The sequence below is a fragment of the Argentina anserina genome, chromosome 1, assembly GCF_933775445.1.
Source record: "Argentina anserina chromosome 1, drPotAnse1.1, whole genome shotgun sequence".
Classification (NCBI taxonomy): Eukaryota; Viridiplantae; Streptophyta; class Magnoliopsida; order Rosales; family Rosaceae; genus Argentina; species Argentina anserina.
The window spans coordinates 6,271,362-6,290,579 of NC_065872.1; the positions used below are offsets into that span (position 1 = coordinate 6,271,362).

Consider the following 19,218-nt stretch of genomic DNA (forward strand, 5'->3'; position numbering starts at 1 on the left):
GACGGTGGTTGTGAGGGCACGTGTCGAGGTTTTTTAGGAAGGTGAGTACTTGGGCACTGTGGAAGATATGCAGGTCCCCTCACTGTGAGTTAAGAAAAATGAAGAGCAAATTGGAGAGGTGCACGTGGAGGAATATTTTAGAATGGAGGTTTATTCTCTTGATGAAAGTTTGCGTACGCTTGCCACTCCAGTTGGAAATGTCCAGGCGTCTGGGTGGTATAATCTTTTAGAAGTGTTCATTGTTGAATAAAAGCTTAAGCGACTACAAGTTGTTCGTGTGGAAACATGTTAACCGGTAAGTAAAACATATTGCAGGGTTCGACCACAATCAACATGCTTTAGTGAGTATCGTTGAGAAATAACTAAGTAAATAAGGAAAATATATACAAATAATATCCGACCTTTCGCATTTTGGTGTCCCACATTCTAATAATTTTCAGAACGGTATATGATGTTTCATCTCCTATTTAATATTGGCGTCTATCTCTGTTAGCTTTGTTAGTTCTAAGGGAGAAGCACAGTTGGCACCATCCGCATCGTTGTTATACGTCGCCAATCGCCGACGTTCGCACTTTTAGTGCAATGCGGACGTCCGCTCTCTATCCTCTCCATGTAAATTCTTATTCACTTAATCGCAAGTGTAGTTATGATTTGCTCGCTAGTTGTAGCTTGCTTATGAGGTAGAAGAGTATTATGACTCGGATAGTTGGTTGGGCCAAACCTAGGCTACTTGACCCGACCCGTTTGTAGGCTTCTTGCCTTCTTCTTACTTCTATATGCGAGTGAATCACACTATCCTCCATCAGACATAACCAAATAGCTTAGCGGAAACCGTCGCGACTTCATCGTCTTCCTCATTCTTATTCAATTCATTGTCTTCCATCTTCACCTTCACTCATGCTCTGACGTCTTCAAGTCCAATTAATGGAACATCATTGACATCACTCTAATCTTCTGTTGAATTCCAAAAAAAGAGAGATCATTATGAATAACAAAAAGAAAGAGAAAAGGGTAAATCAACATTTTAATCATTAAAAATTTCCAGATGTCGATCTTCGTCTCGGAACTAACAGAGTCAAACACCAATGTTAGATAGGAGATGAAACGTTAGATATCGTTATGAAATTCTCAAAACGTGAGACTCCAAAATGCATATTTTACAAAAGGTCAGATACTGTTTGTATATTTCTTCCGGTAAATAAATGTTTCTAAGTACAAAATATAAAGTTGAAATATGTAAATCTCAAATATGATATAGTTTACTAATGTAGATAATGGTTGCAAATTCATGTGGCCAAAAGACCATAGAACAAAAACCCAAGGGGTTTGGTGTAGTAGTAATGCAGGTTGCATCTACAAGTTGGATGAATGCTGATGTGATACTCCTGGTAATAGGAGGTCACTAGTTCGATCATCTGCATGTGAACCTATTGAGGAGGGCCTGTACCGTATCTGCTTTCTGGGTCTGGAGTGGTAGACCCACCAGTCTACCATTTTTTGTACCAAAAAAAAGACCATAGAACAAAAAAGTTTTGTTGCCTTTCATTGAATTCTTAGGTGGAAATACCGAGATAACTGTTCGTTTCATGCATTAAATTGCCAAGCAGTAGATGCATGAAAATCTCTACCCCTTCACAAGAGAATGGCATATATGTGTAGGTACAAGATGCACCAAATTTGCTAAACTATGTGATGCCACAATAGCACATTGATGCCACAAATGAAAAGTGCGTATACCAAATTGATGCATTATATACATTTGATTGTACATTAGCTTATAAAATGGTGAAGAATCCCAACCTACCACCATAATAACTATATCATGTAATGACTTCACACTCATGTGCCATCAGTACCATGTGATGGCAAAATTCCTTGCAAAATAGTATCATTCTCCAACATACAAGTGATTGTACAACTTACTTTTTATGATGTTTATATATAATGTCCCTATGAAATGTAATAAGTAGAACACTCCCACAAGGGCATAACAAACATGCTCTTAATTTAAGCATGTCAGCTTCAAAACAATTTGATTAATTTAACCGATGGATTTTAGGCTTGAACACGGTTAATATAAATAACTTTAATCAGTGTCTATAGAGAATTTAATTGCATTCAGTTACAATCCAATGTCATAACTCATAGAAAGATAGTACATTGTAAACAAACTTTCCACAATGGCAGACTAATACAAATACTTGCATCCAAGAGTCTACTAGGTCATGTAGAAAAGAGGGCAAGGGAGGAGCTTCCTCCGGATTTACAAAAAGTTGAATCTTGTCGTAGTTTCAGATCGGTCTAGTTGTCACCCTTTACTCAAGCTTCTACACTAATTGGTATAAAATCGCCATGAAATGTAAGTTCTGAGGCCGGATCAGGAGCAGACGTCCGCACAGTGCAGATTTGTCTGTTCTGGTGATTGGCAATGCAAAACAACGACGTGGATGGTGCCGGTTGTTTTGAGAAATTTACAGATTCCGGCCGCCGTGGGCCGGTGATGGAACTCCGACCGACACAAACATGAGCGCCGGAAGAGGGAAACATGACCGACACCATCCGCATCGTTGTTGCGCGTCGCCAATCGCCGATGTCCGCACTACTTTCAGTGCAATGCGGACGTCCGCTGTGGATTCTCTCCATAAAAATTCTTATTCACTTCGCTAGTGTAGTTATGATTTGCTCGCTAGTTGTAGCTTTGCTTATAAGAGTATTATGACTCGGATAGTTGGTTAGGACAAACCTGGGCTACTTGAACCGACCCGTTTGTAGGTTTCTTGCCTTCTTCTGACTTCTGGGCGCGGGTGAATCACACTATCCTCAATCAGACGCAACCAAATAGCTTAGCGGCGACCGTCGCGACTTCCTCGTCTTCCTCATTCTCTCTCTCTTTCTCTACGCTCCAAACCCTAATTCCAGGTAAATTTCCCGCTTCTTCTCAATCAGAACGATCATTTCCACTTCACCTCTTCCCTTCTAATTCTTCACCGCTCGCAATTAACCTTCTGTTTATAACTTTCACACAGATTCCCGGCGAATACTCCCTGATTCCGATGGAGGGACTCGGAAGCGACGGAGCCTCGGTGACGTCACCGGTGGCGCAGTGGAAGAGCGATTTCGCGAGAGCGTTCCAGTACTACCTGGATCGGTCGACACCGCACACGCTCCACAGGTGGCTAGGAACCCTAGCGGTGGCGATGATCTACATTCTGCGAGTTTACTATATCCAGGGCTTCTATGTGGTCTCGTATGGGCTCGGAATCTACGTCTTGAACCTCTTGATCGGGTTCTTCTCGCCCAAGGTTGACCCGGAGCTCGAGGCTTTGGATGGGGCGGCGTTGCCTACCAAAGGCGCCGATGAGTTCAGGCCTTTCGTTCGCCGCCTCCCGGAGTTTAAGTTCTGGTAAATTTCTTCTGTGCTTTTACGAGTTTTAGCTCAATTGCTTAGTAGTGATGTGTATAAGTATATCAATCGCGTTTGACTGTTTGAATGGATGTTAAGTAGTCTGGAATTGAACCCTGTTCAAGTGTTTTAGAGTAGCGCCGCGGTTTCGTGAGTGTTGTGAAATTATATGAACATTGAACAACAGGGAAATGGTGACTACTAGATGAATCGGCAATTCGTATGCTGATTACGTTGTTTTTGGAGCAATGAGTAGCTGCTTTTAACTGTTTCGGTAGCTGGGAGTGAGCTTAACTCCTTGCTGCTGGCGTGTTGCGATTAGGTTGCGGAAGTTATTGAATGCATTTTGTTAATGGGGTGTTTATCCCCTCAGAGTAATTTGTTCACATAATCAGGCAAGTAAGTTATCTTAGCTTTATGAAAGAGCTGGCTTGCCTCATAAATTCAAAGCAATTAGAAAATCGATTGTGATTTTTGTTCAGGATATCGGAGTTATTAAGTGATGTTGTATTGATTTTTGTACTGACTGGCTGTTTTGACTTTCAGGTATTCAATTACAAAGGCTTTCATCATTGCCTTTATAATGACCTTCATTTCTGTGCTGGATGTGCCTGTTTTCTGGCCAATATTGTTATGCTACTGGATTGTGCTGTTTGTGCTCACAATGAAGCGACAGATCCTACATATGATCAAATACAAATATGTCCCGTTTGATATTGGGAAGCAGGTGAGTTCTCATCCCTCTGGTTATTCTACTTTGCTTCTCCTCAGTATTAATTGAAGCAGCTATTATATCATCTCCATTTTTGTTGACAGAGGTACACTGGAAAGAAGTGACCCGGATAGAGGTGCATTTTCTACAATGCTAAACACAAAGCCCAAAGATATGTTGCCGGTTTGTAGGCCTTGTGCCAAAGCAAATGGGAATTTGGGATCTTAAATACACTTTTGAAAGTAAGGTTGTTAGTGCATTTGTAACATGGGGTTAGATTCTCTAGTTTAGGAGAAATGGATGACAGGTCTTGAAACACATCTAATGTTTACAACAGAGTATTAGCATTGTGTATGCACCCAATGTTTGTGTTTTGTTGTAAGCAAATTCTTAAGCATGATAACTACTTCATATTCCAGATTTGTGCCTTTGATGCGTTTTCATTATCATTTCACCTGCCTTATATTGTTCACAAACCCAACTGAGAATGGGAAGCTATTATTCAATTTAGACTAAAAGATTGTTGTGTTTGTGGGCTATATCTGAATCATTCTGACCCTAGGAAATAGCTTCAGAGGAATATGTCTATCAATTTGACAACATCTATCAGCAGCTTGACAATCTTGATTAAGACCTGTTGTAGGAAATTCTTGAATATTGCCTCTCTATGAGGCCGGCTACGGTAAATGTACTGACAACTGTTGGCACTCTTCCGGTATATGCTTATGAACTTGGCCACAAAGTCTGCTTAAAAACTTCACAGATAGGCATAGATGTGTTTTAATAGGGTGAAGGGTTTGGATGGTTTGTGCCTGTTACTTTCTAGTTTCAGTAAAGCACTTGCGCTCTTGTTGGGAGTCTCTTGTCCTGTACTTACAAGGTTAAGATAGGTTCACCTTCTCAGTTCTCACCCAGGCAAAATAAGGTACTGATTTCATTTACTAGGTCCTACTTAGATGAAAGCTATCAGCAAAGTTTATGGGTAGGTCAGAGTCTTTCTTTGCTATGCGGGCAAGAACTTCTATAATCTGCCAATTGAAGTGGGGTTAGTGGTAAAGGGGGAAGCCGGGACATTGACATAATTACAACAATGTAAAGATCTACTTGTTGAGTCGCAGGAGCTTCAAGCTTGAAAATTTATGCATAATCTTTGCAGCAGAGTAGAGTTTACTAATCTCTGAGTAACAGTCCATTTGATCAAATGCTAAATATGCTCTGATGCTTGGTCAAGATGATGAAGTATCCGCACCAGAATGATTAAGAAGAAATCCTTGCAGCTGTGAGTTAATGAATAAAACTAGTTTAGTGGGATATTAATATGTGCTGAGGGAATGGACCTTATGATTTCCTTTGAAATCGGAAGTACTGAAGTTGAGTCTTGTACATCGAACTCTATGTGAAAATGCCTATGCTAGGTAATGCAAATTCATGAAAATTATTTTGTTCGAGTTCAATCAAGTACTCAACCTACATTTGAGAGAAAACTCCAAATATAGCGTACTTAGAGCCTAACATTGTTAGTGCATTTGAAGGTAACATTGTTAGATCAGATTTTACATCTCAAAGGTTATAGACTTTCGGAGGTAATATATTGTTGGTGCATTTTGCAACATGGGTTAGACTCGGTAGCCTAGAAGTTATAAGAAATGGACTGGTCTTGATGTGCTTTCATTCTTGCATTGGGAATTTTGTTTCACCTGGATTTTGTTCACGTTTGGAGAAAGATGCAAAGCCAAACGGGTAATGAGTGCGCTTTTATTTATCTGCTTTATGCTAAACAAGAGAAAATTTGTTTATGTGCTATATCTTGAATCATTCTGACCCTAGGAGAAAAGCTTCAGGGGAATATGTCTTCTCATTCCGACTCAGTATTAGCTGCTACAAGATTTGTACCGCCTATAGGGTGGTCGGAAGTTCTTGAGCTTTGCCTCTCAATGAGGCTGTATAAACTACACATACTGCCGGCTGTTCGCACTCTTTCGGTATATGCTCATGAATTTCACCACAAATTCTGCATAAGAAGTTCATAATTAAGCAGAGATGTGATTGAACCCTTAATAGGATGAACTTTAGTGGTTTGTGTATGTTACCTTCTAGTTTTAGCAGAGCACTTGCTCCTGCTGGGAGTCTTTTCTCCTGTGACGACAAGCTTAAGTTAGATTCGGATATATAGCAATACAGATTTGGTACGAGGGAGAGAACTTACATAATAAGCATGCCAATAATATAGGTCCCGTTTAGAATTACCATCCATTGCCTTAAGGAACTGTTCTACCAGTTTCTGCATGTCGGAAATGTGCTACTCTTATTACAAAATGGCCTTACAAAATTGAAATGGGAAGATGAAGAATAGAGGATTTGATATACCAGTAGAATCAGTTTTGGATGTACAAAACCCACAAGAAGCTTTTGGAATTTTCCCCGGATGAAAAATAACCTGTAAAGTATATGGTTAGAGCATGAATGGCTAATGCAAGTTTTCCACATAGCCCTCAGCGATTATGAAGTTTAGGGTTCACAGAAATCAGTGATCATAGCGAAAATGTTTTTCATAATCTTAATTCTGAACCTCACATTGTCCCAAGACATAGTACTATTACCTCTTTGGTGATGGATCAGCTAGGATTTCTGCAGCAACTTCAACGAGTATCTCTTCCCATCCGATTGGAACTGGTTGCTCATCTACAAAAGGATAGCTACATAGATAGTACAACCCTAGGTAAGAGAATATTTCAATGACGTTAAATTTCTTGATACTGTTCTTTTACTAAGTTCTTACTTGTGTGCTTGGCTTGCTTCAAGGCCCATGATTGCTTTCCTTAGGTTCTGCTTAGACTTGTGAGCAATTTTTTTAGCAAAGCTTATAGGTAAGTCAATGTTTTCCTTCCTTGCTATCTGATCAAGAACTTCTGTAATCTGCAAATTGAAGTCTGTTAGCGCTAATAGAAAGAGTCACATAACTCAGACATAGTTGTTACAATGTGATACTTTACTTCTTGATTCACAGGAGGATCAAGCTTGATAACTTTGCACCGATTTTTCACTGATTCAACAATGTCATCATCATTTTCGCAGCAGAGAATAAGTTTACAAGCTTCTGAGTAACAGTCCATTATCCATTTGATCAGATGCTGAATGTGTTCTGCTGATTTATCAACATCATAAAGGACTAGCACTATGATAGAAAATAATTATATTAGCTTCCGGTAAATAAATCCAAGCGCTTTAGAGGGATTATGTGTGTTATGAGAGAGTGAACCTTTATGATTTCCCTTGCTATCAACAGTGCTGATTTCAGGAGCAATTTCATTCTCACTGTTGATTTCCTTTACTAGCCCAATCAATGCATATCTTGCATTTGCTTCCACACGGACATTTAGCTCTATATGATGAGCACTGGATGTCAATGGAACCATTACTTGCATCGACATTTGTTCCTGCAGAGCAATTGATAACAAAATGAGGTACAGTACGTATTTGGTCATGAAGTGAACGAAGATGCTAAACACGTATACTATTGCTACCATTATGTGCTCCAAATCAAGCTTGATGTAGAAAACTTACAAATAGGTCCTTAAATTGATGCAGTAGATTTGGTGAAACATGCTCTTTGGTTTTGCACATGAGCAATATTTGCTCTCTTTAATATTCACTAGATTGAAAATGTAACTTAAATTTGGAATGTCAATAGTTTGTTCATGAGTTCAGTAACTAATACCTGAATCTGGAAGTGTCTTAAATCATGAGATACCTGCAAAAGAGGGTATAACACAGAAGACCAGTTCAGACAATATTCAAGGAAAAACAAAATAAAGTATGAGCTTTACTGCATTGATGGAAATAAACATACATCCCAGCTTGCATCACCATATGTTTCTCTTATGAAAGCCATTGTTAGAGCTTTCTTCCCAGAACCGGCTGGTCCAGTAAACAAAATGTGGGGAAATTGGTTGTCAATTACCTGCAGAACTCAAGAAAGTAGAAGAAAGAAATTATCAAGAAAACTTATGCATTACAGAATATAGTGTACACATATATCTATATACATAGCTCACCAGATCCTTGAGAAGTTGAGCTTCTTGCTGGTGGCAAGTGAATCCATTCAACGAAGCCGGTCTATGCTTATCAGCCCAAAACTGTCTTAGACTTTCAACCACAAATGCCTTCTGAATGAATGAAGCTTCATCGAAAACAGGAAAAGGCTCAGGTGACTTCGTTTTCCGACAAGGGCCTGCCTTTCTCATACAAGCAAACAGCGAGCAACTTTCAGTTTTCTTTCTATTTGCTGTAAATTTCTTGTCACTAGCAGTTGTGCTCCCACTTGTAGCACTCATCTTACTGCTTTGCCTACTAAATGCTGACAATGCAGAGCTTGATGTTGTTGTAGGTGTCTGTGTCAAACCATAGCTCGATGGAGTCCCTCTTGCATTATAATCGAAACCATTTCCTCTAGGGGTAACAATTTTGACTCTAGGCAGATTCTTTGGTTTTGGTATGGGGATGACATTTTTCGGCAGTGCCATGATCTTGCATTCACGAGAGAAGAAGATATCACCTGGTGCAATAGAGTCTGAACTTCCAAAAGCTAATGGAGCATTATTGGACGTTGGAGGAGTTCTAGACAGCTTTGCATTGGCTATCATCTCATTGATCTCACCAACAGACGGCGATTTGTGGTGTTGTCTTTGTTTCTCAATCAGCTCTTTTGTGATTGGGGATGCTGTTCTCTCTTTTACAGCTGGTGTTGTTCTAACTAAGGCCTTTGATAATGGCGATACTGTTCTTCCACCTTTAGTTGGTGTTACATCACGGTTGCTTTGTTGTTCTACTTCTGATCTTGCTCGAACTCTTGGGGCAGTAGATGATCTTCTGCTCTGAGGATCTCTAGCGGCCCTTCTTTGGCTCTGTTTTCTGTTTGAGCTCACAATTTCATCAGCATCATTCTCATCATGCCCTTCGTTTTCTCGTTTCAAAGGAGAAACATATCTTCTGCGCTCAGCTTTTGAAAAGGGACTGATATTTCTGCGAGCTTCAGGACCTGCTATTGGTGAAAGAACAGTACCATCTTCTCTTCTTTGCTTGTATGGTGACTTACTGTTGGTTCTTATTCGGACCGGGCTTACTACTGCATCATTTCTTGCGTCAGAAGCATCATAATCAAACCTCAGAGAGTGCCTCCGCCTGTGCTTCAGAGGGCTGATATTTCTTGCCAACTCCAACCCTGCAGCTTTTGTCTCCTCAGATTCCAAACCTCCACTGATCTTCCTATGGTGGCCATGAAATGGGGTTTCTAGGAAATCAGTTTCGTTATCAGATGGTTCATAACCACTGCGCCGGGGCTTCAGTGAGGTCTGAGAATTTCTACTATGCCTTGACCAGTTAATCTCCATTTCTGACCAAGTGCCAGAGCTTACAACAAATCCAGGCAAATACTATTCTGCTGTATTTAAGATGAAATGAAAGACATAACAAGGCTAGAACTGAAGTTTTGAATTTCAATTTTCGGTACTCCAAATATTCATAAAGACAAGAACTTTAAGTTTGTCTGAACCTGAGGATATTCTTTTGTTACAAGATAGAAAACAAAAAGAACAAGAAGGAAAATAGTATCTATCAAAAGAGATTTTAGGTAGGCATTCGTTTAGGAGGGAGATGTAAAATATGAAGGAGCGATGCTTACAAAGAAGAGACATAGGTGAAGGTGACGATGCTGGCTATGTTGAGACGTCAAACATACAGCTAAAGACAGAATAGAAAAACACGTCTTAGTTTTTCCTGTAAAACTTCTAAAGTTTTGTCTGTCTTGTTTTTCCTACTGGTCAAGGGAATCACTGCCCGTCATGGCATGGTGACACGATATGATATCCGTTTGGAGTATCAGCTTATTCTGGACACGCTCGCGACCGTCTGGACAAGATAATCTATGAGTTCATCGAGAAAAGAACAAGTTTATAGAAGGCAGGTAAAATGACTAAAGTCGTATTTAATAAATACATTTACAAGTGTATTACAAGTATAATCTCAGATTGATTATGAGAGGCAATGCTAAGCCGCTTATAAACTTGTTGAGTTCATACTGTTTGGAGAGAGGCTTCAGGTGTCGAAGTTGATAGCCATTCTAATAAAGCCTTGTTTACAAGCTCTGGAACTTCGTCGTGTGGACAGTGGCCGGCCTGCAAATTTACCATAGTCGAATTTGGATAGAACTCTTTGATTCTGTTAGCCTTGGCAGGACCTACCCATGGGTCCAAGTCTCCCCAGAGCAACAACAATGGGCAAGACATCTTGCTTAGGATACTGTCTAGAGTGTACTTGGTCTGGTTTGACATGAACCGGGTCATTAATCTGCACAAAGATAAGGGGGCATCAGAAATAGAAATTCTCAGACGCCACTTTTGCTAGACAAAGTTTATGAATTTTTTTGAAAATTCTACTTGTCTTCTTCATTTTTTTTAGTTGAATCGTCTATCTTTCATGCAGAGAAGATATGACATGATGTCAGACAGAGATCATCTCATACCTGTAATAGACTTCTCCGGCATTGGGATCAGCTGCTGGCATTGTTATGGATTCCACCAGATAGTCATCCACATTGGAAGTATTTTTGTACACCTGTGTTGGAAAAACTAACTGAATTAGATATGGGCAAATGGATTTCAAGAAGCAGTAAATTATAAACATCATAGGACTGGGGATCCGGATGTAGGTGCATAGGAACTGGGGATTACGATGAAGCTGGGCACTTCACACTACCACCCATCTATTAATTTTTATAATTTAAACCAAGGCACTCAGCTGTTTATACTCGTACTTAAAAAAAACTTACACTCTTTAAAACGGATTCAATACGAGCGGGCTGCTTTGCTTGCCAGAACAAAAATCCAAGTACTACCCGCTGAAAAACTTCCTTCAGTGGCTTTAAGATAAATTTCTGTACAACTGTTTCCTCCTCAGACTTCTCAGGTTCACTATTTGCATTTCCAAATTTTCCTGCTGAATTCAGTAGTGCAACTCCAATCACCTGCCCAGGCAATCCCACTGCCGCAACCAAAGCAGTAAAACCTCCAAGGCTGAAAATTTACAGTGAGTGGTAAGCAGTTATTCCAAATGACACAAACAAATAAAGTCAATTGAAATACTATGCATTGTCCTGCTTAAAAAAAGTTGTTTTATGGTGCAAAAATCACAATTATCCCCAATCACAAGTCTTCAAATTCATTGAAATGGCTACGGAGGAATATCCAGATACCACAGTAACACTTTAAATTTTAGATTGTTACCTATTTCCAACCAAAACTGTTGGTTCTTTCACAATCTCCTTCAAAAAGTCCTCAACTTGATCTTTCCAAATCATGGCATCATATTCAACCAGTGCCTTTTCACTCCACCCGAAGCCCAACAAGTCTATTGCATAAACCTTGTACTTTTTAGATAACTCTGGTATATTATACCTGTTTTATCAAAAAAACAAAAGACAGATTCTCAGCTTGAAAGATTCTAAACTTACAGCCACCATTAGCATAACCACATAAATAGTAACAAGGATTACGAAAAAGACCCAACTTCCTGCAACTTAGCGCCTATCAACAACAACTGGTTTTCAATCGCAGAGGAGTAAGAAAAATCGAATCGTGGACAGAGCTAAAGGACCATGCAAGCAACTATAAGCACAAAAATCGAAGCTACAGGAATATGGAAGCAACCATAGCAATGTATATGCAATAAAGTGAATAAACCATGAACAGTTCAAGAAAAAAAGAGAGCAGATGATCCTAAACAAGCAAACAAACCTCCAGTGAAATGAAGAAGCACCAAAACCATGAATAAGAACAACAGCAGGCCCTTCTCCTTGCACCACATAATGAATCTTGTGACCTCTCCATGTCCAGAAATTATACCCCTCAGCTTTAAACGGCAGCCTTTCAATCCCTACAGTAACACCAAAATCCCAACTTCACTAAAACCCACTACATAAAACGCAGAAAAATAATACTTAAAACAGAGAATGAGAAAGTGATCAAACCTTGAGCAGGGTCAGTAGCCAAAGAAGAACCCACCACTGAAGTCCCAGCAGCTGCAACTCCTCTCAAACCAAACCCCCTCCTGTTCATCACACATTTACCTCCTTCAAAACCAAAAACCCAGTAAGCATTTCACTACCCAAAACCAAAAGACTCAAACTTTACTGACTTGAAAACGAAAACATAAGCTTACTGTGGCACTGAAATGTCCTCGTGGGTGCAATGAACCTGTTCTCCTGTACCAAACTAAACACCTCTGTCCTCACCGAAGTTGAAACCGCACACGACGACGACATTGCCGAATGGGCTCTCCAACCTCAAAGAACGAGTGTAGAAGAAGCAAAGAGTAACAATAAAGCGTCAACCTTTACTTCTGTGGTTGGTGTACAATTGAGAGTTGTGGAGGACCCAAAACCAGAGAGCTCACTCATTCACTCTTCCAAATGACGTGTCGTTTTAATTTTATACGACGTCGTTTTTCGACAGTTTTACCTCTTCGTTTATATATATATATATACAAAACCCCAACTCGATTTTCAAAACCAGCGCCATGGAAACGACCTCGCTCCGATTCCTCAGCCGCGTCAAAACGACGCCGTCGGCTCTTTTTCTCTCTCCTCCCAGACTCCACCGGCCTCAAAATCCACCTGCATTTCTCCTCCGGCGAAACGACGCCGTAAAGAGAGCCCCTTTCGCTCTTTCTCTTTCTCACTCCACCTACTCTCTCAACCCTAACCCCTTCAAATTCACCTCCTCAATTTCCCAATCTCAATTTCCGATCCCCAATTCCAGCTTCAACGACACTGTTTCGAGCCAGAACGCCGCCGGATTCCGATGGACCCGGGCTTCCCGGAGCGGCGGAAATATGGGTCCTTTGGGGTCCAGAAGAGGGAGGTGGCGGTGGTGCTGCTGGGCGGGCAGAGCAAGCATTTGAAGAGGTACGTGGAGTGGTACAACTCCCGAGGCGTTGACGCCGTGACTTTTGTGGTGGACGTGAGGGAGGTCATGTGGTTTGATTTGGGCCGCCGGGTCGAGAACCGGGTCGCGGAGCTGGCGCGTGAGCTGGAGTCGTGGGTGGAGAGTGGGAGAGGTGTTTGGTGTTTCACACTTTTAGTAATACGGGTTGGTTTGTGTAGGTTACTCCTTTGATGTTGTTTTGCTGTGGAAATTTACGATGTCGAAAAATTGAGTTTAGGAAGTTTGTGATTGTTTGTGGTGCAGATATGGTGCGATACTTGAGATTTGGGAGGACAGGCCGGATTTGATCGAGAAGATTAGAGGGTGTGTTGTTGATTCAGGAGCTGGAAGCCCTTTTGATCCTAAGGTTTGTTTTTTCTGTTTTTGTTTTCGAGTGTTGATTGATTACAAAACTTATTCATCCTCTTAGTCATATTATGAATATACACCCAATTAGATTTCAGCTTGATCTATATCTCAGCTGATTAAGAAGGTTGGTGTTGTTTCGCGCATTAGTGGTGCTCTGATGTTTGCTAAATAAGTACATGGTCTTCTTTAAGTGATCGAATGTGGGACTTAATTCTGATCATTTTGTCTAAATTTAAAGTTTATTTATAGATTCCTTTTCATCCTGTTACAGTAAGTCTTAAGAAAATCTATTCCATTTGAGTTCAGTTTGATCTATATGTCAGCTGATTAAGAAGGTTGTTGCTGCTTTGGATGTGTAGTACTGTTTGTAGATTGTAACTTTCCTTGACCTTGTCAGGTGTGGGCAGCAGGCTTCTCTACTGCGATTTTGAAGAAACACAGCTCCTTAGCAAAACCTGCGGTTGAGACTAAAGAACTAAATGCCTCTGGGGGTGCAGCAAGCTTGTCAAAGGTGCAAGAAGGGGAACCTCCAGCAATTGAAACCATGCTTTTGTTGTTATTAGAGAAGCTGTTCTCAGTCCTTCTGAAGTTGCCTGATGTGGATAAGTATGTAATCTTTTTGCGTCCTAATTATGTGATGTGCTGTTCCTGAAATGCACATAACATATCTAACCAAATTTATAATCTTTTCCTACAGGAGGTTAACCAAGGTAGTTTCTAACCTCTCAATAAACCCTCCTCATTGTCCACAACTCTACCTTTACAGTACGGGTGATAAAGTCGTCCCACACCAATCCATCGGATCCTTCATTGCAGAGCAAAGGAAGATAAGTAGAACAGTGAAGTCGTTCAATTTTGGCACATCTCCTCACGTCGACCATTACAGGGGACTTTCCCCAACATATACTCTCAAGAGCTCAACCATTTTTTGAAAGAATGCTTGGCTACAACTGTGAAGCAGACGTAAACTTAAATGAAATCCAGTTCCTGTAGAATAAAGATAGTCTGTCCATCTCTGCCGGAATTGTGGCAATAGAAACATCCTCTCTGTAACTTTCACCGTGCTTAAATGAACTCATTTTTGAAGCTATATTTAGTTCACTTTTTGCAGCAAAAATCACCAACAGTGAATTATTTCTACTTTCTAATATTAAATTAGTAATAGTCCCCAGAAAAACTAACACAAACAAAAGTGACCAACTTCAGCCATTCACAGCCGTCGCCGATTCGTCGGCCGTCGACCTCATCAAAATTGAAGCTTTCATGCTTTTTTTTTTTGATAATGAGCTTTCATGCATTTATTGTGTTAACAAGTCCAGGTTCGTTCACTTCGTTGTACTTAAAGCTGAACAGAGATAATCTATCAGTTCAGTTTCAGACTCTCTGTGGGTCAAAATGGCAACTTTGGAGGACTCGCTGGTCAGCTCCGAGCTCTCTCCGGCCAATTCGTACGGCGCGGTTGTCCTCGGCGGCACATTTGACCGGTTACACGACGGCCACCGCCTCTTTCTCAAGGTTTTATCTCTCTTATTCTCTTATGCTTTCTTGTTTGGTGGGTCTGTGAGCTGAAATGTACTGACTTTGTTTGTGGGTGCGGCGGATGGAATCGTCAGGCGGCGGCGGAGCTCGCCAGGAATCGGATTGTGATCGGAATATGCGTCGGACCCATGTTGGTAAAGAAACAGGTACTGTTTTTCCTCAATATACTTTCTAGTTTCATACTTCCATTGCCGTGTTTGGTGTTTCATTGGGTCAATCCTTAACTTTGTAGTTGGGTAGTTGGTACTGAGTTTTTAAAGTTGTTGTGCAGTTGATGACGTAGTTTGGATTATGCAGTAGTCTAGTCTGATGATAATATGATGGCTTTTTGTTACACTTTTGCAGTTTGCTGGTATGATTCAACCCTTTGAGGAAAGGAAACAGAATGTTGAGACTTACATCAAGGTATAATACCTGAAATTTGTGGGAGATTGGATTTGTTTCGACTTAAAAGTAGGTTTTTGATTTGAATGGGGACAAATGATATGATGTTGGAGTAGTAATTACATATATTACATATTCAAATCTGAGCTGCAATAAGAGAAGGGTTCACATGATTCCCTCCCTAAGTGAATTAACAAGCAAAATTTCTTCTGGAACGTGCATCAATAAGCTGTTTAAGTTTGCAGTTCCAGTTGCCTCTTTTTAGAGTTGTTACTCTCCATTCTGAGTCAGCAAGAGGTGTTCAACTTGATTTTATCAGCAATGTAAATTAGCCCACCTTATATTCATGCCCAACAACTCAAAAGGTGCAATTTAAGCAGGTGGCATTTGGTTGCCGGTATTCCAGTTTCTGTATGGGTTACCGAAGGTGGTATTAAGATGTGGGTATACACATGGACAATTAACCTTGCTACTTGCTACCTTGTGGCATGGTTGTGTCCTAAAAAAAATGCTCTTTTCTTTTGTCTATGATGATAACCTTTAGTTCTCATTTTCCTACATATGTTTGCAGTCTATCAAGCCAGAGCTGGTAGTGCAAGTTGAGCCTATTACGGACCCTTACGGCCCCTCAATAGTCGATAAAGATTTGGAGGCAATTGTTGTCAGGTTTGTTGGTCTTACTTTCATATAAATGTTGCATAAGTACCAATTTAATTAAAATGTACTCGTAAAACTTTTTTCATATTCATCTTTTCTGACTCTTTCAGTGGTTTACTTGTACTAGAATGTTGTCTGGAGTTCTGATAGACTAACACGTTCTTTATGCTGAAACTAATCAGCCTGAGTTGAATTGGGCTTAGTTGATTTGCTTTAAAACAAATGGAGAAAAAAACCCAGTTTTTACTAATTTTGTGCAATTGGTGTCCGGCAGCAAGGAGACTTTACCTGGGGGATTGTCTGTCAATAGAAAGAGAGTGGATAGAGGTCTTTCGCAACTCAAGGTATGAGTTAGTTGCTGTGAAGTTAATCTTTTACTGATATTAACATATCAGAAGTACACTACTCACTTTTAAATCACTGAAATTCTTCATGTTTTCATGGCCATACTTTTGCGAATCTTGAGCAGATTGAAGTTGTAGATCTCGTTTCTGAAGGAAGTAGTGGTGACAAGCTCAGTTCAACAACAATAAGGAAGCTCGAGGCAGCAGAGAGAGCCAAAAATCAAGAGCTTTCTGAAAAACCTTCTGGAAACGAGTTATAACGCCCCTGTTCAAGGCATGAGACACTGTAAAGGTCCGGAAATATGATCTACTTAGAGCGTAGCTTTATACAACATAGATTCAACGTAGCTATAATAATTCTGATCTTCATTTTCGGAAGTTAATATCAACCTTTACAAGTTTCTTAGCACTTTGTAATGCGCCATGGATACACATTGTATTCATCATCTAATAAAAACTTGGTGTTCATGACCACAAAATGCTACAAAGAAGCAAGGCCTGATATCCAGCTTCCTTTAGGCAATTTAAATTTGAGAGTATATCAACACTTGTTAATCAGCATGGTGCTTAAATCAGAATGTGATTAGGACCAAACGGCGTCGTATGGCCTTGCCAAAGCAACTAACTTGACCGCCTTTCAGAGAAGCCACTTATCGCCTACGAGAATTTGAAACTCCAAACGGTTATATAAAGAACTAACCAACCTGAAACAAACCCCATCTCTCACCCAAAAACACATTACAATCTCTTCTCTCTCTTTCTTTCTCGCTCCTTAATCGGAAGCCTCCTTCTTCTCCAAGAACCCGGATAACTCATCCTCAAAACGCCGCCGTTTCTATCAGAGACAGTGATAGCCAACACAGTGGGATTCAACATAACAGAGCCAACCCATCGATTTTGCTTCAAGGTTTTCACTAAACACTAAAACAACTCTCTTTACTTTGTTCGATTTCAAGGGTTTATCAATAGGGCTTGTCTTTCCTGTGGGTCCTGATATGGGTTTTGCTTCATAATGATGAATTCTCTCTATTAATTCTGGGTTTTTGTTCTTGCTCTGTTTCAAGACCACTTTCAATTCTGTGTTAGTTTTGTTAATTTCTTCGGTTTTTGTCTTTTTTAAAACTTGAAATTCAAAGGTCTAATATTTATTATGGGTTTCTATTTGAGTCTTGATTCTTAATCTGATTCATTTCTGGGTTTTCCTTGTTGCTCTGTTTTAAGAACACTACTTCTTTGAGTTCTTTCACTTATTTCATGGCGATTTTCTTTGAATTCCAGATCTCTTGGAGCTTTTAAAAGTGGAAATCCGGTAATATTGAAAAGAAGATTCGACCTTTTGATTTATTAAGGGTAATACTTGTCGATTCTGTTGTTAATTTTAACTGGGTAATCTCAGTTCTCGGCAAGTTTTAATCTTTTCCAACATTTCTGCAGGTGCGTTCTTGCAAACTCAGAGCATCAAAGAGAGAAAGTTGGTGGAGAAAGACTTGATTTTTCATTCAATAAGGGTAATGCTCGGTGATTTCATCTCTAAATTTCTACTGGGTACTTCAATTCTTTGAAAAGTCTTGATTTTTGATTTGGTTTAACAAATTTTGCAGGTGGGTTTTTGCAGTCTTGCAAAAATGAATGATTTGATGACCAAATCGTTCTTAAGTTATGTGGACTTGAAGAAACAGGCCCAGATGGACATGGAAGCTGAGCTTGACGTTGAAGCAGGCCTAGGAGGAGAACTCAATCCCAAAGACCAAGAGAACCTCTCTCAGTTCTTTCATGAAGTCTCAGCAATCAAGGCTGATATGGAAGAGATCACCCTTCTCTTGTTTGACCTTCAAAGCCTGCATGAAGAGGCCAAATCCACTCACAGTTCCAAGATTCTCAGAGGGCTAAGGGACAGAATGGAGTCTGATATGTCTGCAGTGCTTCGAAAGGCCCGGGTGGTGAAGGCCCGGCTTGAGGCCCTTGATCAGTCCAATGTGATTAGTAGAAAAATGTGTGTGGAGTATAGGGAAGGGAGCACTGTGGACAGGACTAGGATGTCTATCACGGCTGGCTTGCGAGTCAAGTTAAGGGATTTGATGGGTGATTTCCAGTCCTTGAGGGAGAAGATTCTGTCTGATCACAAGGAGGATCTCAAGAGGAGGTACTACAGAGCAGTTGGGGAGATGCCAACTGAGGAGGAGCTCGAAAAGATGATTTCAGGGAGTGGGAAGGTTGTGATTTTCGAGGGGAAGAGTGAGTTGGAAATGGGGAACAAGGTCAGGCATGAGGCGGTGATGGACATTCAGAGGAGCTTGACTAAGCTGCACCAGGTGTTTCTTGACATGGCTGTGCTGGTTGAGGCGCAAGGTGAACAGATTGACAATATTGAAGAGAATGTGGCCATTGCAGGAAGCTTTATCAGTGGTGGCACAAACAGTCTTCACTATGCTAAGCAGATGAAGAAGAACAACAACAAATGGGTGCTTTGGCTTTGTGCTGTGGTGCTGATTATATTTCTGGTGTGCTTAATTTCAATGCTGGCTTCTTGAAGAGAGGGGTTTTGATTATTCTATGGGAACTAACTAGGTTTGTGAATACTTATTTTTGCTGAGCTTTCTGAGCTCCTAGAGTGGCAATGTGGCCTACCAGCTTTTTAGTTTTCATTTAGGTGGAGAAGAGTATTTCTCTTGATGGTTTTTGATGATCTTTTAACAAACAGTAAATAAATGAAATAGATTTTTTTTTCTTTCTCCCTTTCTGTCTCCTACTTGTTCAGCTTTTACTTTTTACTCCTGACAATTAGCCTAAAAATGTGCATTTCTTCTGGATGATACTGAAAGTCTGAAACTA

At 40.3% G+C, this 19,218-nt stretch overlaps 5 protein-coding genes across 6 annotated transcripts; 3 read left to right on the forward strand and 2 right to left on the reverse strand.

Moving 5' to 3' along the window:
• Positions 1-2,786: 2,786 nt before the first annotated feature.
• On the forward strand, positions 2,787-4,535 carry LOC126800112 (protein RER1B). Its single transcript, XM_050527405.1, has 4 exons — positions 2,787-2,919; positions 3,027-3,403; positions 3,950-4,130; positions 4,220-4,535. Exons 2-4 carry the CDS (start codon positions 3,054-3,056, stop codon positions 4,238-4,240), a joined length of 552 nt encoding a protein of 183 aa, XP_050383362.1. The 5' UTR covers positions 2,787-2,919; positions 3,027-3,053; the 3' UTR covers positions 4,241-4,535.
• A 1,323-nt stretch (positions 4,536-5,858) lies between these two features.
• Positions 5,859-9,515, reverse strand: LOC126799856 (uncharacterized). Its single transcript, XM_050527123.1, has 11 exons — positions 8,926-9,515; positions 8,171-8,868; positions 7,966-8,076; positions 7,375-7,552; positions 7,109-7,290; positions 6,895-7,031; positions 6,716-6,811; positions 6,483-6,552; positions 6,322-6,396; positions 6,206-6,251; positions 5,859-6,126 (listed from the first exon to the last, which is right to left on the reverse strand). Exons 1-11 carry the CDS (start codon positions 9,503-9,505, stop codon positions 6,065-6,067), a joined length of 2,235 nt encoding a protein of 744 aa, XP_050383080.1. The 5' UTR covers positions 9,506-9,515; the 3' UTR covers positions 5,859-6,064.
• A 658-nt stretch (positions 9,516-10,173) lies between these two features.
• On the reverse strand, positions 10,174-12,450 carry LOC126799985 (pheophytinase, chloroplastic). The gene is made up of 7 exons (XM_050527251.1): positions 12,330-12,450; positions 12,139-12,240; positions 11,906-12,044; positions 11,396-11,566; positions 10,942-11,185; positions 10,636-10,727; positions 10,174-10,460 (listed from the first exon to the last, which is right to left on the reverse strand). The coding sequence occupies exons 1-7, from the start codon at positions 12,430-12,432 to the stop codon at positions 10,187-10,189; spliced, it is 1,125 nt and encodes a 374-aa protein (XP_050383208.1). The 5' UTR covers positions 12,433-12,450; the 3' UTR covers positions 10,174-10,186.
• Positions 12,451-12,686: 236 nt separating this feature from the next.
• Positions 12,687-14,507, forward strand: LOC126799975 (uncharacterized). The gene is given in 7 exon segments (XM_050527240.1): positions 12,687-12,999; positions 13,002-13,220; positions 13,223-13,268; positions 13,358-13,460; positions 13,860-14,068; positions 14,160-14,349; positions 14,352-14,507. Coding segments are annotated over 7 exon segments (1,158 nt in total). The 3' UTR covers positions 14,430-14,507.
• Positions 14,508-14,720: 213 nt separating this feature from the next.
• LOC126800037 (syntaxin-112-like) lies at positions 14,721-18,994 on the forward strand. 2 transcript variants are annotated; one of them, XM_050527330.1, is made up of 7 exons: positions 14,721-14,977; positions 15,076-15,147; positions 15,347-15,406; positions 15,957-16,051; positions 16,317-16,386; positions 16,512-16,635; positions 17,974-18,978. In XM_050527330.1, exons 1-7 carry the CDS (start codon positions 14,858-14,860, stop codon positions 18,915-18,917), a joined length of 1,485 nt encoding a protein of 494 aa, XP_050383287.1. In that variant the 5' UTR covers positions 14,721-14,857; the 3' UTR covers positions 18,918-18,978. The 2 variants fall into 2 exon arrangements, with proteins under 2 accessions (XP_050383287.1, XP_050383283.1); XM_050527326.1 differs by lacking the exons at positions 14,721-14,977; positions 15,076-15,147; positions 15,347-15,406; ... (1 more) ...; positions 16,317-16,386; positions 16,512-16,635 and adding exons at positions 17,667-17,736; positions 17,821-17,894 and having other exon boundaries at positions 17,988-18,994.
• The last annotated feature ends 224 nt before the right edge of the window (positions 18,995-19,218 follow it).